Source organism: Hemitrygon akajei, chromosome 11 (assembly GCF_048418815.1).
Source record: "Hemitrygon akajei chromosome 11, sHemAka1.3, whole genome shotgun sequence".
Taxonomy (NCBI): Eukaryota; Metazoa; Chordata; class Chondrichthyes; order Myliobatiformes; family Dasyatidae; genus Hemitrygon; species Hemitrygon akajei.
This window is the reverse complement of record NC_133134.1, coordinates 73442374-73460165: the sequence shown is the minus strand read 5'-3', so window position 1 is coordinate 73460165 and position 17792 is coordinate 73442374. Positions and strand designations below refer to the sequence as shown.

The 17792-nt window shown below is 43.9% G+C and overlaps 1 protein-coding gene across 5 annotated transcripts in view; it reads right to left on the bottom strand.

Annotated features, from left to right (window-relative positions):
• Positions 1-17173, bottom strand: part of LOC140735710 (tropomyosin alpha-3 chain) — an 83050-nt gene extending 65877 nt beyond the window's left edge. Inside the window, exons 1-2 of one of the 5 annotated variants that reach the window (XM_073061118.1) lie at positions 16876-17173; positions 12739-12864 (exon numbers count right to left, since the gene is read on the bottom strand). In XM_073061118.1, the coding sequence (XP_072917219.1) occupies positions 12739-12864; positions 16876-16989 (240 nt within the window). In that variant the 5' untranslated portion in view covers positions 16990-17173. The remainder of the gene's footprint in view (positions 1-12738; positions 12865-16875) is intronic. The other 4 variants (XM_073061117.1, XM_073061116.1, XM_073061115.1 and 1 more) reach the window with 4 other exon arrangements.
• Positions 17174-17792: the final 619 nt, after the last annotated feature.

Genomic DNA, 17792 nt, shown 5'->3' with positions numbered 1-17792 from the left:
CTGATAAGCCATTGCCAAAGAGAGATTATTTACTAATATTTTAAAAGATGCAAGTGGGTAGGAAAAAAATTATTCCTGCAGTGTACAGAATAGATAGGGGAGAAAGAAGATTTTATGGTACTTGAGGCAAAATTTCAGTATTGATTAAGAGAATATTGTAGGACTGAAATGTGGGCACGGTAGTGAAATAATCAAATATCAGGTTGGTGCTGCTGAGTTACAAAATATCTTCTGGCAGGCATATGCTACTAAAGTCTCAGCAAAGGAAGATGTAGTTAAAATACTGGAATAAAAAAAATCGAAAATAGGAACAATCTTGCTACTCTTAAAGTAGGTAAGTCACCTGGTCCATAAGGGATGTTCCCCAGAGGTCATCGTCCATTAGTTACCAATGCTATAGGTAGGAAGAGGGACAAGGTTCTGCAAAGTGAGTTCAGGGTGTTGGGTGCTAAGTTAAAGGACAGGACCACCAGGGTTGTGATCTCAGGATGCTACCTGAGCCATGTGTTAGTGAGGCCAGAAATAGGAAGATCATACAGTTTAACATGTGGCTAAGGAGTTAGTGTAGGAGGGAGGGCTTCAGATTTTTGGATTATTGGGCTCTCTTCCAGGGAAGGTGGGATCTGTACAGAAGAGAGAGTTTGCACCTAAACTGGAGGGGGACTAATATCCTAGCAGGAAGGTTTGCTAGGGCTGCAAGAGGGTCGGGGGGGAGAGTTAAACTAGAGTTTCAGGGGGATGGGAACCAGCGTGCCAGAACAGATAGTGGAGAGGTTGTGGAGACAGATATCGTTAAGACCTCAGACAAAGTCAGGAATCAAAAGGTTGAGCGGGTGGAACTAATGTTCTGGGTTGTGTATATTTCAAAACAAGGAGTATTGTAGGAAAGGTGGATGAGCTCAGAGCATGGATCAACACATGGAATTATGATGTTGTAGTGAGACTTGGTGGCAGGATGGGCAGGACTGGAAGCTCAATATTCCAGGGTTCCATTGTTTTAGACATGATAGAGCGGGAAGGTTTAAAAGGAGAGGGGTGGCATTACTAGTCAGGGAAAATGTCACAGCAGTCCTCAGTCAGGACAGACTGGAGAACTGGTCTAGTGTGGCTTTATAGGTAGAACTGAGGAATAAGAAAGATATGACCACGTTAATTGGGCTATATTATAGACCTCCCAACAGTCTGTGGGATTTAGATGAACAAATTTGTACAGAGATCACAGACTGTTGCAAGAAAAATAAGTTGTGATAGTTGGTGATTTTAACTTTCCACATATTGACTGGGACTCCCATACTGTAAAGGGGCTGGATGGGAAATAGTTTGTCAAATGTGCTCAGGAAAGTTTCCTTATTCAGCACATAGAACTCCCAATGAGAGAGTGTACGATACTCGATCTCCTATTAGGGAATGTGACAGGACGGGTGACAGAAGTTTGTGCAGGGGAACACTTTGCATCTAGTGATTATAATGCCTGTAGTTTCAAGGTAATTATGGAAAAGGATAGGTCTGGCCCTCGGATTGATCAAGGATCAAGGCCAGTTTTGATGGTATCAGAAAGGATCTGGCAAGTGTAGATTGGGACAGGCAGTTTTCTGGCAAAGGTGTTTTCTAGTGAGTGGGAGGTCTTCAAAGTGAAGTTTTGAGAGTTCAAAGCATGCATGTGCCTGTCAGAATAAAATGCACTGATAACAGAAACCTTGGTTGCTGAGAGATATTGAGAAAAAGAAGATACAGAGCAGGTATAGGCGGGCAGTAACTAACGAGGTACTTGAGGAGTATAAGAAATGCAAGAGAACACTTAAAGAAAATCAGGAAGGCTAAAACAAACCTTAGGTTGCTTTAGCCTAAGGGCTTCTCCAGATATGTTAACAACAAAAGCATCGCATGGGACAGAATTGGTCCTCGGGAAGATCAGAGTGGCAATCTGTGTGTGGAGCCAGAAGAGATGGGGGAGATCTTAAATAGATTTTTTCATCTGTATTTCCTCAGCAGATGGACACAGAGACTATAGAGGTGAGGCCATGCAACAGTGAGAGATGGACCCTATACAGATTACAGAGAGGGGTGTTCACTGTCTTGAGGCAAACTAGGGTGGATAAATCCCCAAAGGCCTGACAATGTGTTCCCTCGGACCCTGTGGGAAGCTGGTGCAGAGGCCTTAGTAGAGATATTTAAATCATCTTTAACCACGGGTGAGGTGCAGAGGACTAGAAGATAGCTAATGTTGTTCCATTGTTTAAGAAACTCTCTAAGATAATCTATGCAGTCCTGAGTAGGTCTGTAGTCTAGTTTTTTTCTGTGTTGTTTTTTACGTAGTTCAGTCTAGTTTTTGTACTGTGTCATGTAACACCACGGTCCTATTGTACCAGCAGTTATGGTCAAAATGACAATAAAAGTGACTTGACTTTTGACTTTGACTATGAGTTGTGTCAGAAGAGATGAGGAGATTTTAAATTTAATTTTTGCATCTGTATTTACTTGGGAGATGGACATAGAGTCTATAGAAGTGAGCAAAACAGCAGCAAGTTCATGGACAATACAGATTACAGAGGAGGAGGTGTTTGCTGTTTTGAGGCAAATTATGGTGGACAAATATCCAAGGCCTGACAAGGTGTCCCTTGGACCTCGTGGGAGGCAAATGAAGAAACTTGTCTCCCAAAGGGCAGAGCAAAGTCAAGATGGCACTAAAAGACAACTCCTTTGCTTGTATCTTTGGAAACAACTCTATTTTCATCTTTGGTATCTCTTTTTCCTTTTCAAGGTTCTTTTGAAGACCCTGACCTGGTGTTAAACTCGGACTTCACTTCTTTGCGGGACTGGGACCCGCTCTCAGGGCCTCACAACTGGCCACTTTTTGATATGCCAAGGACGTGGCCTGGAAGACTAGTACGCCTTCAGGATGCCGGATTTTCGTGGCTCTGGAGACAGGCTGATTCAAGGCCGGTGCCCCTGACTGAAGTGTCGCAAGAGAACACAGAACATCAGGAACAGCGGATTAGCTGCTGGCCGTGTGTCATCCAGAGACCTGAGACCTGGGGCTAACTCTCTGGGTGCAGAGCTCGGTAAAAGCTCATAAGTCAGCGAGTTGTTTGTTATGTCTCCCCTCTCACTGTGAAATGGGAACACCTCTTTTTCCCTTATTAAGGAGAGAGAGAGCCTGTGGTATGTCGAATTACTGGGTGAACGAGTAGTCCTTGGGCTACTGCAAGTCTGTGTCTTTACTGATGCTTTGCTGCACGCTTGGGGGCTTGGTGGAGGGTGCTGATGCTTTTTTGCTTGTGTGGGGGGGGGTTCGTTGTCTTGCTGATGCTTGTGTGTGGGTGGGGTGGGGTTCTAATGTTTAGTTCTTCGGGGCACTCCTCTGTTTTTGCGGATGTTTGCGAAGAAAAAGAATTTCAGGATCTATATTGTATACATTTCTCTGACATTAAATGTACCTATCAAATCTAAATTGCAGGGGCCCAAGAAGAGATATTTAAATCATCCTTAATGGCAGTGAGGTGCTAGAGGACTGGAGATTAGCTAAAGTTGTTCTGCTGTTAAAGAAAGGCTCTGAGAATAAACCAGGAAATTGTAAGCCGGTGAGCCTGACATCAGTACTAGGAAAGTTATTGGAAGTTATTCTAAGGACCGGATATAGGAATATTTGGATAGAAAGGGACAGATTAGGGATAGTCATCATGGTTTTGTGTGTGGGAGGTCGTGTCTAACCTGTCTTATAGAGTTTTTCAAGGAAGTTAATGGGAAATTTGATGAAGGCAGACAGTGAATGTTGTCTACATGGGCTATAGCAAGGCATCTGACAAGGTCCTGCATTGGGAGATTGGTCAAGAAGGTTCATTCGCTTGGCATTCAAGATAAAGTAGTAAATTGGATTAGACATTGCCTTTTTTGGAAAAAGTCAGAGAGTGGTAGAGATGGTTAATTCTCTGACTAGTAGAGTGACGCAGGGATCGGGGCTTGTCTGTTGTTGTTTGTCATCTATATCAATGATCTGGATGGTAATGTGGTAAACTGCATCAGCAAATTTGCAGATGATACCAAGATCGGGGGTGTGGTGGACAGCGAGGAAGACTATCGAAGCTTGCAGCAAGATCTGGACCAGCTGGAAAAATAGACTGAAAAATGGCAGATGCAATTTAATGAAGACAAGTGTGAGGTATTGCACTTTGGGAGGACAAACTAGAGTAGGTCTTCCACGGGGAATGGCAGGGCACTGAGGTGTGCAGTAGAACAGAGGGATCTGGGAATGCAGGTCCATAATTCGTTGAAAGTGGTGGCACAGGTAGACTGGGTCATAAAGAAAGCTTTTAGCACTTTGGCCTTAGATTAAAGTATTGATTATAGGAGATGGGGTGTTCTGTTGACATTGGTTGACATTGGTGAGGCCTAATTTGGAGTATTATGTACCGATTTGGTCATGAAAGATGTAAATAAGATTGAAAGAGTACCAAGAAAATTTACACAGATGTTGCTGGGACTGGAGGATCTGAGTTATAAGGAAAAGTTGAATAGATTAGAACTTTATACCCTAGAACGTAGAAGATTGAGGGGAGGTTTGGTGGAGGTATACAAAATGATGAGGGATATAGACAGGATTCTATCAGCAGTTTCTGAGATACTCAAACCACCGCATCCATCACTAACAATCATTCCACAGTCAAAGTCACATTGTTTCCTCATTCTGATGTTTGGTCTGAACAACAACTGAACCTTTTGGCCATGTCTGCATGCTTTTATGCATTGCGTTGCTGCAGCATGATTGACTAATTAGCTATTAACAAGCAGGTGTCCCTAGTAAAGTGGCCACTGAATGTATGTTCATGGCCTTCTGCTACTGTAGGTCAACCACTTCAGGGTTCAGTGTGTTGTGCATTCAGAGATGCTCTTCTGCACACCACTGTTGTAATGAGTGGTTATTTGAGTTACTGTCAGCTTGATGCAATCTGGTCATTCTCCTCTGACCTTGCTCATTAACAAGGCGTTTTCTCTGCAGAACTGCCACTCACTGGGGTTTTTTTTTGTTTTTCACACCATTCTCTGTAAACTCTAGAGACTGTTGTCTGTGAAAATCCCAGGAGATCCCAGATTTCTGAGGTATTCAAACCACCCTGTTCATCACTAACAATCATTGCACTGTCAAAATTGCTTACATCACATTTCTTCCCTGTTCTGTTGTTTGGTCCGAACAACAACTGAACCTCTTGCCTATGTCTACATGCTTTTATGCCTTGAGTTGCTGCCACATGATTGGCTGATTAGATATTTACATTAACAAACAGCTTTATGGATGTGCCTAATGAAGTGGCACTTAGTGTATGTGTGAGTACCGAGGAATTACAAATGTTCTACCCTTGTACATTGAAAGGCGTAAAGATACACCCATCAACATCAAGCCAGTTAGAAATAATTCAGAAAATCTGTAGCTCAGGCAGCTGATGGTTGGGTTGAGTTGTTTTCCAATCTTGATAATTTACTTGCAAATGTTTTATCACCCTATGAGGAGACATCATTATTGCATTGTTAATTGTGGTGTCCTCCGAATGCTTTGCCTTTATATACTCATTAATCAGCTGATTGGTTGTCATTTTGGAAACTCAGTTGTGATGTAGGGAGGAAGTCTTGTCGCTGATTGGTTGCGAGGCGAACTTCGTGTGTTGTGGTCTGGAATTTTGCCCGCATCAGCTCATGAATAGGATCGAGGTCTACACATCTGTTTACAGAATTGTTTGTGTAAACCACGCTTCCAAGAATCCTCTTGCTTGCCACATGTTTGCTCGTGCCATCACTTTCACTGATGCCAGTCAAAATTGTTCCCCTCTCGATCTTAATGGGTAGAGACTCGGGAGAGTTGGTCGTGCCACTTTACAGCCAGTTGATGTTCATGGCTCCTTGTGGTTAGTTTTCTCCCAATCTGGCCAATGTGATATTTGTTGCTGTCCCCACATTGGATTTTGTAGACCACATTAATCTTAACTAATAGCTTGCAGATCCAAAAATCCAATGTAGGTACTGGGAGAAAACTATCCACAAGGATCCGATGATGACCAATCAGCTGATTGATGTATATAAAGGCCAAGGATATGGGGGACACCACAATTAACAGCACACTGATCTTGTCTCCTCGTATGGTGACAAAACGTTTGAAAGTTTGCCAAGATCGGAGAAGAACTCAACCCAACAAGCTGGTTTGTCTAACATAGGGTGAAGCAAAACTACTGCAGAAATGGAAATCTGAAACAAAAACAGAAAAAAGCTGCCAGGTACTTCAGACATGTTATGTTTTTTATCTCAGTTTAACATCGTTGGTGGAGAAACCTCCAGAAACTGACAGAAATAGCCATCATTTTTGCTCAAGTTTTGTTTATGGAAAGACAGTATAGATTTGTTAATGATAGATCATATTTAACTCACTTTTGATCGAGTTTTTTGATTAAATTACAGGGTCTCCTTTTGGGAAATACGGTTAATGGGCAAATAGATTTAAAAAAGCAAATTCTTCAAAGTGCAAAAAGATTGTCAACAGGTCTGGAACCGATGAAAGCTGAGCAATGGACAGCAGAATGAATAGAACATTATTTAATTGACTAAAATTGTGAATGGTTACTTTTCAGATCACAGGAAAAATGAGTGGTGTTCTGCTGTGGTCTGTGCTAGGAGCATATGTACTGCATATGGGCACCATATAACCATATAACAATCACAGCACGGAAACAGGCCATTCCGGCCCTCCTAGTCCGTGCCGAACTCATTAATCTCACCTAGTCCCACCTACCCGCACTCAGCCCATAACCCTCCACTCCTTTCCTGTCCATATCTAAGGAAAGACATGCTGAGCCTGGAGAGGGGCCAGAGTAGGCTCACAACTGTAATCCCAGGAATGAAAGGCTTAACCTTTGAGGAGAATTTGTTGTTTCTTGGCCTATGCTTGGTGGAGTTCGGAAGACGAGGGATGATCTCGCTGATACCTAGCAGATGCTGGATAGAGAGTTTGGGGAGAGGACATTTCCATTAGTAGGAGACTCTAAGGTCTAAAGCCACAGCATCAAAATAAAGAGATGCCCTTTAAAACTGAGATGAGATGGAATTTGCTCAGCCAGAAGGCAGTGAATCTGTGGAATTCATTGCCACAGAGAGCTGTAGATGCCAAGCTATCAAGTGGGTTTAACACAGAGACTGACAGGTTCTTACGGGAGTTTAACGGTTACAGAGGGGAAGTCTGGAGCTGGAGTCCCTGAGGCAGTCCTACGTTGAGTTCAGCACTGACTGGCAACTCCTGCGACACCGCTGGTGCCGAATTGTATCGGTCTCTGCCGTTCATCAGCTGCATGGAGAGGGGGAGCCTGCTACCTGGGCAACAGCTTGCTCTCCATACCGTACTGCCCTGGCTTGAGTATCTCGTAGACACCTGGGATGCAACATCCACGGCTGACCCGACCAAAGAAGGACCTCAGTGTTTCTTATCATTACGTATTGCAATGACCTGCTGCCGCAAAACAACAAATTTCATGACATATGTCGGTGATATTAAATCTGATTCTGATTGTGAATCTATGTTCTGAAATAATTTATAAGACTAGCACTTTAATGTTTCTATAGATCATATAACGACCTCCTCACCACATTCCAAAATTATCTCATGACTTAACTAGGTCTTGAAACGTTTTACAGAAACTACTCTTTGGAAGTGCTTCAGTGTTTGTCAATATAAGATGCTGGAACTCCTGCGTAACTAACACACACTCACACACACACACACACACACACACACACACACACACACACACACACACACACACACACACACACACACACACACACACACACACACACACACACACACACACACACACACACACACAGTGCCTGGGGAAATCAGATAATCAGGCAGCATGTATGAAGAGGAATAAACAATTGACGTTTTGGGCTGAGGCCCTTCATCAGGACTCGGAAAGAAGCCAGAGAAAGAAGATGAGGAGAGGGGAAGCAGTGCAAGCTGACGGGTGAGAACAGGTAAGAGGGGGAAGTAGATGGGTGGGAGAGGGTGGATGAAGTGAGAAGCTGGGAGGGGAAAGGTGGAAGTGGTAGAGAACTGAAGAAGAAGGAATCTCCCTCTTCTCCTCCTGGTACTTATCCCTAAAAGTGCTACCCCTACCCCCACACCTCCTCCCTCAGTACTATTTAGGGTCCCAAACAGTCCTTCCAGTTGAGGCGACTTCACCTGCAAGCCTGTCGGGGTCATCTACTGTATGCAGTGCTCCTGGTGCAGCCTCCTCTGCATCAGTGTGACCTGACACACCATTAGGGGGCGCTACGTCGAGCACCTTCCCTCTGTCTGCTGCAAAAGGCAGGATATCCCGGTGGCTCCACAATTCAATTCAACCTCCCTTGCCTACTCTGACATGACCTGGTCTATTACCATGTGGAAGCCAAACAGGTCGGAGGAGAAGCACCTCATATTTGATCTGGGTCGCCTCCAACCTGACGGCATGAACATTAATTTCTCTAACTGCCCCCTCCCTCCTTTTCCATTCCCCATTCTGGTTCCCCTCACACCCTTTATTTCTACGCACTTGCCCATCACCTCCCTCTGTTTCCCCTCCTCCTTCCCTTTCTTCCATGATCCACTGGCCTCTCTGATGGGATTCCTTTTTCTTCAGCTTCTTCCACCTATCTATCGCTTCGCAGCTTCTTACTTCACCCACCCACCTTCCCCCTCACCTGGTCTCATTACCTGCCGGGTGACAATCATTCCTCTCGCCCTGGCTTCTGTCCCCTTCCTTTCCAAGTCCTGATGGAGGGTCTCAGCCCAAAACATGGATGGTTTATTCCCCCCCCCCCCCCCCATGGAGTCTATCTGACCTGCTGAGCTCCTCGAGCATCTTGTGTGTGGTGTTCACTGTTTGTAAGGAGCTTTGGAACAAACTGAAAGAATCAGCATTATATAAATTCATGTCACTGACAGATGAAGGGGATTTGATTTCAGGTTTATCAATTGATGAGACAGTGTTTCTCTGAGTAAATCAATCACTAAGCCCAGGAAAGTTAATCTTTGACAAAAGTAGTTACACAAATGCTCTTTGGTTCTTAATCTGTTTAGGTTGTGTCAAATTTGCCATCCTTGGAATTCAGTTCTGTCTCCATATTGTGAAAAGGATATTGAAGAGCTGAAGTCGATGCAAAAACGACTTACAATCATGAGAGGTTCTGCAGATGCTGGAAATCAGAGCAACACACACACACACAATGCTGGAGGAACTCAGCAGGCCGGACAGTGTCTATGGAAGGGAATGAACAGTCGACACTTTCAGCCGACATCCTGATAAAGGGTCTTGGCCTGATACATCGACTGTTCTTTCCGCTCTGTAGATGCTGCCTGACCTGCTGAGCTCCTCCAGCATTTTGTGTGTGTTGCAATATGATTTATAAGTTTGTTACTGAACAGCCTGGGGTCCTGATTTAGAGGGCTTATGTTTGACCCGATGGAGGCTTTTAAGATAATGAAGGGATTTCATACAAGAATAGGGAAGATATTCCCTATTTGCTATTGAGCTGAACAAAATCCCACAAATATAAAATCACAAAAGAATGAAGGAGGAACTTCTGTACTCAGAGTATACTGGGAATGTGGAACTTGCTCTGCCTGGAGTGGTTGAAACATAGATTTAAAATAAGCGTAACAAGGAGAAAGTAGAAGAATATGTGTCTGAGATAAGATGAACATTGTGGGAGACTTGTATATAGTGTTAAGAGTAGTGCAAGCCGGCTAGGCTAGAAGTGGACTGTGAATTCATTATCAATCTGGGCACTCAGAGTGTCTTACATTTGACAAATGTGCTAATTTATGGAGACAACAGCAAGAACAGTTGTTGGTAACTGTGGAAGCAATCGTTCTTTGAAATAGCTACAGCTGTCTGTCATACTTTCACTGCCTACAATGGTAAGCAGCAGAAATTAACAACTTAAAAAATGAAAGGCTATTTTTATGATTAAACAGACTAGCAGCCACTCATTCATCTCTCCCCCTTGCTTACTTTTAAACCAGTGCCTTGGACATTTCCAGGATTTCGTTTGGTGATGACAATACGCTAGGAATTCGGGCCCTGCAGCAGTGAACCCTCTGGCAGCCAGAGACACAGTTCCCTCGCTGTCTGTAGGGATAGGGTCTCCTGTAGAACAGGTGCCGGAGAGCCTTAAAAAAGCCTCTGTGGAATTGCGTTCTTTTGTTGCCGGGTAATGATGACATCGGTTACTCAGAATAGCAGAGGACTAGAATGCCGAATGCTGACTGAATGAGCGCTCATGCATTCATTATAGATTCTGGTGGATTACTGTCATATCTGATTAGGTTGGATTGTCTGTCTGTGTGTGTCTCTCCCCCACACCCCCCCACCCGTTTTTTATTTTGTATCCCGCTCTCTCTCTTACTCTGTACCTCTCCCCTCTCTCTCTTACTTCGTGTCTTTCTCTCTTACGTTGTATCTCTCTCACCGTATCTCTCTACTCTCTTACATTGTACCATATCTCTCTCACTGTATCTCTGTTCTCTCTCTCTCTTACTCTGTACCTCTCTCCTCTCTCTCACTTAGTGTCTTTCTCTCTTACGTTGTATCTCTCTCACCGTATCTCTCTACTCTCTTACATTGTACCGTATCTCTCTCACTGTATCTCTGTTCTCTCTCTCTCTCTTACTCTGTACCTCTCTCCTCTCTCTCACTTAGTGTCTTTCTCTCTTACGTTGTATCTCTCTCTCTTTCCTGTCCTCTCACCTCTCTCTCTCTCTCTCACACACACACTCTCACACACACACAGACACACACACACACACACACACTCACACACACACACACACACAGACACAGACACACACACACACACACACCCACTCACTCACTCACACACACACTCACACACACATACACACACACTCACACACACACACATACACACACACACACAGACACACACACACACACACTCACACACACACACACACAGACACACACACACACAGACACACACACACACACTCACACACACACACACACACACACACAGACACACATACACACACACACACACACACATACACACACACACACACAGACACACACACACACACACACACCCACTCACACACACACACACACACACACACACACACACACACACACAGAGTCATGTTATTAATGCACTGGTCAATGACTTGAACTAAAAGAGAAAGCTGGTATAGCTTTCATGGTCGGTTTGCACCAGATGATGTGTGGTCACTGCTGCAATTTAGGAAACACGTCAGGCCCTTTGTGCAGAGCAAATTCCCTCAAACAGCAGTGTGATGACAAATCTATTCCAGTGGAATTAATTCGGGGAGAAATACCTGCACTAGCATGCCGGAGAACTCTTCTCTGCTCTTCAAAACAGCCAGAGAAGACCAGCAAGGCAACTCATCCAAACAGGTGCCATTACTGACAGAACAATACATGAGAATATTGACTCTTAGTTTTGTTCTTAAATGGCTGGAGCTCGTTTCAAGTGCACAACTTGCTGGCTCTGAGGCAAGAATGCTACCAACTGATGTGATTATATTTTTGCGCAGGTTATGGCTTGCTCAGTGTGGGAGCAGTAGATCGGTCGGGACTAGTACGGCTTGTCACGAGACATCTGCTATTCACCTTCACTACCTTTCCCCCCACGTCCAGTGAGTGGCACCATTGCATAAGTATCTTGTAGGTAATTTGCCAAAACAGCAATACAATGAGATTGGACTCTCAACTAAGAAAACCCACTTATACTGGGATAACAGCCAGTTCATCTTTTAAGAGAGAGATTTTGATTGAAGGATGAACTTTCACAAAGCCATCATGGAAGTATCTCTTACACTTCTTCAAACAAAATACATACAGTCGAACCTTCTAAAAGCAATGTCAAAGTGTTGACTCAGGGCCTCCATTTGACATTGCAAGTAGAAGGTTCCATTCCGATTCCAATTAATTTATTTATCACATGTACACTGAACCATACAGTTTGACGTATCGTGTATGAAGACAAACTGTGTTGTAGTTATAGTTTCTGAGTGCTGGTGGCCTGAACTATAAATTAAAATTGTTGGAGTGAGACTTAAGCCCATGAACATCACGAACACAACCCACTGAGCACAGACCGACGGCTGAAGGAGGGGTAAGGTCAGCTAATTTGCTACCTGATCCTCTGACGAAGTAGTCAGATCATGGAGATGCCTGGGGTTCCACCAACTAATCTCTGATTAGCTTGGTGTCAGACATGGGGAGGCCGTCATACATTAGAAATCCATTGGATTTGGCCCTGTCATCTCCAAAAGGACCACAACTTTGTCATGGTTTGGCAGCTCGCCTGCCTCAATGACCCAGAGAGCTATTTCGGCTGGAGTCAGGGCTTTGTGCTTTTGCTCTTGGGAGGGTCACCCATTCCAAACAGGTCAAAGGCTAAAGGCCAGACCAGGAGTGTTTCATCGTCCTTAAGGTTCGAGGGTTCAGCTCAGGTCTAACGACACTAACTGATAAAATAAAACTGCTACAGACACAGCAACGAAGAATCCTTCGATATCTGAGTGGCCAAGGACAGACAAGGATCTTCATTGCTGCCCTAAACACCAATGGCCTAATAAGCAGTAAGTAAGTATTTTGGTTGTGAGCGGAGGCAGAAATAAGTCAAAGAAATCCAATGATAAATGAGGATAACAGAGTGAATGCCCTCACTTACATCAGCAGCCTTCTTCTCAGCCAGTTCCAGCTTCTCCTGGGCATCTTTCAGGGCCTCTGAATACTTGTCCAGCTCATCCTCCGTGCCCTTCAGTCTCTTTTGCATGGCCGCCAGGTCATCCTCCAGCTGTCAGAGAGGACCAAAGGAGAAGGAAACCAAGAGAGAAATAAAATTAATCGACACATTATTAAATAATAAATGTGAAATTATTCACACTATTAAACAATTGAGCAGATCTTTAAGTATTGTCATTTATAGTAAATACATTATTAGGAATAGTGAAGAATATAACTGCTATTGGAAAATGTTGGTTATATCAGAGTATAACATTAAAGGCAGTGGTGTATATCAGTGACCGGGGTATATCAGTGTGGTATGATGAGGGTAAGGGGTATATCAGAGATACGATGAAGGTACGGGGTATATCAGTGATACGATGAAGGTACGGGGTATATCAGTGATATGATGAAGGTACAGTGTATATAAGTGATACGATGAAGGTACAGGGTATATCAGTGATACGATGAAGGTACGGGGTATATCAGAGATACGATGAAGGTACGGTGTATATCAGTGAGATACGATGAAGGTATGGGGGTATATCAGTGATACGATGAAGATATGGGGTATATCAGTGAGATACGATGAAGGTACGGGGTATATCAGTGAGATACGATGAAGGTACGGGTATATCAGTGATACGATGAAGATATGGGGTATATCAGTGACACGATGAAGGTACGGTGTATATCAGTGAGATACGATGAAGGTACGGGTATATCAGTGATACGATGAAGATATGGGGTATATCAGTGAGATACGATGAAGGTACGGGGTATATCAGTGAGATACGATGAAGGTACGGTGTATATCAGTGAGATACGATGAAGGTACGGGGTATATCAGTGAGATACGATGAAGTTACGGGGTATATCAGTGAGACACGATGAAGGTACGGGGTATATCAGTGAGATACGATGAAAGTACGGTGTATATCAGTGAGACACGATGAAGGTATGGGGTATATCAGTGAGATACGATGAAGATATGGGGTATATCAGTGAGATACGATGAAGGTACGGTGTATATCAGTGAGATACGATGAAGTTACGGGGTATATCAGTGAGACACGATGAAGGTACGGGGTATATCAGTGAGATACGATGAAGGTATGGGGTATATCAGTGAGATACAATGAAGATATGGGGTATATCAGTGAGATACGATGAAGGTATGGGGTATATCAGTGAGATACAATGAAGATATGGGGTGTATCAGTGATACGATGAAGGTACGGGGTATATTGGTGTGATACGATGAAGATATATGATGATTTGTATTGCTGTCAATGGCTACGTGTATCATGTTTGTTACAAGAGATGTGGGCCTGGTAGAATGTTAAGTCATATGCAGGGTAACTCATATCCTGGCAATAGATACATCCTACCTTCTCTATCTGTGCCTCTTACAACCTTGTAAACCTCTATCAGATCTCCCCTCACCCTCTGCCACTCCAGAGGAAGCAATGTTCAGCCTCTCACGATAGCACATGCCCTGTAAACCAGGCAGCATCCTGGTAAGCCTCTTCTGCACCCTCCGCAAAACTTCCACATCCTTCCCGTAGTGGGCCCACCAGAGCTGTATGCAATTCTCCCGATGTGGCCTAACCGGTTCCTGCTATTCACCTGTACGCTGAGGGCAACCTGCATGTCTCTAGCATTTGGGAACATTGAGGAATCAAATCTACTCACTGTACCTCCGGTCTGCCCAAGTACCTTATACAATTCTCTTAAGTCATTTCCACCAGGCACACGACTTCTCATTTATACAATCAAAAATTTTAATAATTTTGTAGACATCTGTCAAAGCTGCCAGTAACTTGTCTGATTTAAGCCAAAACATCTGGGTTTCTATGACCATTTAAATTAAATTTCTCAACCCTGAATCCTTTTATATATATTCACTGAACTCCCTTTAAATCTAATAAATTATCCCAATGATCTAGAAGATAAATTGACTTCTGCAGTGTCAACTGGATCAGAATATTCCATTCTGTACTGATTTATTGATGTCGATAGGAAGGTTACAGTTGAACTCACCAAGATTTAATCTCCTTTACATTTTTGGGCAATTCCTGCACAAAAGTAGGCAGACGTTTGACCCTGTAATTTGTTGGTGTCCTGCATGGCTGAATGTTTTTCAGGCTCGCATGAAAAATAGCTCCTTGAGCAAAGTATGGACTGTAGTCAGGAAGAAAGTTCTCTTGATTCCATAAACACAAAAGAACCTGCGGATGCTGGAAATCCAAGGCAACACGTGCACACAAAATGCAGAAGGAACTCAGCATCTGTGGAGAGGAGTCACCTCTGCTCGAAACGTTGACTTTTTATTCTCCTCCATGGATGCTGCCTGGCCTGCTGAGCTCCTCCAGCGTTTTGTGTGTGTTGTGTTGCCCTGGACCTCTCCACCTCTCAGCGTCTCGCCACACCAGCTGTCTATTTCACCCACAGCCCAAACACTATGCTTATGTGCTCGACAGGAATCACAGGACGTTACGGCTGAAGTGTCCTGACCCGAAATGTCGACTGACTGTTTCTCTCCACAGGTGCTGCCTGACCTCCGGCCTCCTGCGTGAGGCTCACAAAATGGTGGGAGGACTGATGAGTTTATCAACCCTGCACGCCAGAGCAATCCAACTAGTCCCACTCACCAGCCCTCTTCCCTGGTCGATGGGACTTTAGGGAGAGATTATAGGTCGAACGTCAGCCCACTACCCCCTTCACCCAAGGTCACCAAACAGCCATATAGCTACATAACAAGATGGCAGGCAACAGTGTGGCTGAGATTGTGTCCGTCACAAGCATCGTCTCCTCCACCTCCCATCTGTGTCAACGCAGGGGCATGGAACCCAACTGAATACTTAAACTCCTAGCTTTTTATAAATTCTTTATTTTATTTAGAAATACGGTGCAGGAAGGGTCCTTCCAACCTACCGAGCCACACTGCCCAGCAACCCAACTGTTTAACCACAGGATCATTTACAATGACCAATTAGCCTCCTAACTGGTACGTAGTTGGACTGTGGGAGGAAACTGGAGCACCCGGAGGAAACCCACAAGGTCACAGGGAGAACGTACAAACTCCTCACGGATGGTGTCGGAATTGAATTCCGAGCTCCCGCCCCAAGCTGTAATTGATTGAGATCAGAACATTACATTATGGGGCCATTCTAGTTTTTAAATGATCTAGTGTCATGATGTTAATTGTGGTGTGAAGATATGGAGCGTATGATCATAATCCTTCAAGCATTGTTGAGTTATCATAAGGGGAAGGAAGGGTTTTTGCATTCTGTGTTTTTGCTCGTTCTTTCTTGTTGGTTTTTTTGTGCGGGGAGGGGGTTTTGGGGGTCAAAGTTTTGTTAGTTTTTTTGTGTGGGGTTTGGTGGTGGCCAATGCTCTTGTGTTTTGAAAGTTTTTTTGCGCAGCGGGAGAGGTGTTTGGGGGGGTTGATGATTGTGTTACCGTTTTTTTGTGCAGGGGGGGAGTTTGCAGTTTCTCTTTGAACTGACTCCTGTGGTTTTCTTTGTCTCTTGGCTATCGGGAGAAGACGAATCTCAGAGTTCTATACTGCATGCATACTTTGATACTAAATCAACCTTTGAACCTTTAAAAAGTTCAATGGGATGTTATGGGATGGTGGTGTTGGTGTGGATAATCAGATATGGCAAATCTTACCATGGTCAGTATAGTTATAGTAACGATTACTATATAAATGCTACTAATAACAAGGCACAGAAGAAGTCACCGTCATTCACTGCAACCAAGTTGACTACTGGACCTGGAATTCCAAAGGCGAGAGAGGAGAACTGACCCAGTGCAAAGCGTTAACACTTTAAAAGTTCTCCTGCCTGCTTCTCTTGCCATTGTTGGATATGCCAACAATAGTAATGATATGATATGGTGATGCTTAAGAACATTACTATCAATCGCTAACAATCTAGTGAGGGGCATGTTTGCCATTACAATAGTGAAAAATACACCGGTGTGTGAAATGTTGATGGGGTGGATGTTAAATCTATGCCGTGGTCACCCTTGTTCAATGAGCAGTGAAATTAAAAGGATATTCCCCCTTTCTCACCTGTTTGCTCCTCTCCTCTGCTGCTTTCTTATCGGCTTCAGCCTGCTCCGCTCTGTCAAGGGCATTCTCCTTGTCGAGTTTCAGCATCTGCATCTTTTTCTTGATGGCCTCCATTTTGTATTTTTAACTTGCCTCCTCGTGACAAAGAAGAAAGAAGATAAAGGCGAGGCTTTGTGGCACGGAGTGATTGAGAGAGCTGGAAAGGAGGACGTCCAGTGACAGAGTGGCCACTCGACTCTCTCTCACCCCAGATGATATCTCCCCTTGTCTCTGGAACTCACCCTGAGAGAATTTAATCAGCTGGTTTGGGACTGTTCCCACCCTGGGAAGAGGCCGTGCCCAGACGAGGATTGGTTGCTAAGTTGCCGCGAATCATGCAGTCCTCTGTATTTGGGTCTAGTCGACGTCTGCTTGCTATTAAAAGACAGGGCAGCTGCTCTCCTCACTAATATTTCCCTCCACTCTCCTTTCCACAGACTGTGACTCCTGGCACGGAATAATTCAGCCTTTATAGTTTTGTAGTACCAAACGGGCCTTCTCTCATCCACTCTATCTTTTCAAAGTTTAAAGTTAGTTTATTATCAAAGTACATATATGTCACCATATACCCAAGATTCATTTTCTTACGAGTGTATTCAAGAAATCCAATAACTATAACAGAATCAATGAAAGACCACATCAACTGGGCACAGAACCAGAGTGCGAAAGACAGCAAACTTTGCAAATACAAAAAGAAAGAAATAATAAATAAATAGATAAATAGATAGATAGATAAACAAATAAACAAGCAAGCGCAATAAATATCAAGAACATGGGATGAAGAGTCCTTGAAAGTTAGTCTATAGTTTGTGGGGCAAGTGAAGTTGAGCGAAGTTATTCCCACCCGTTCAGGAGCCTGATGGTTGAGGGGTAGTAAC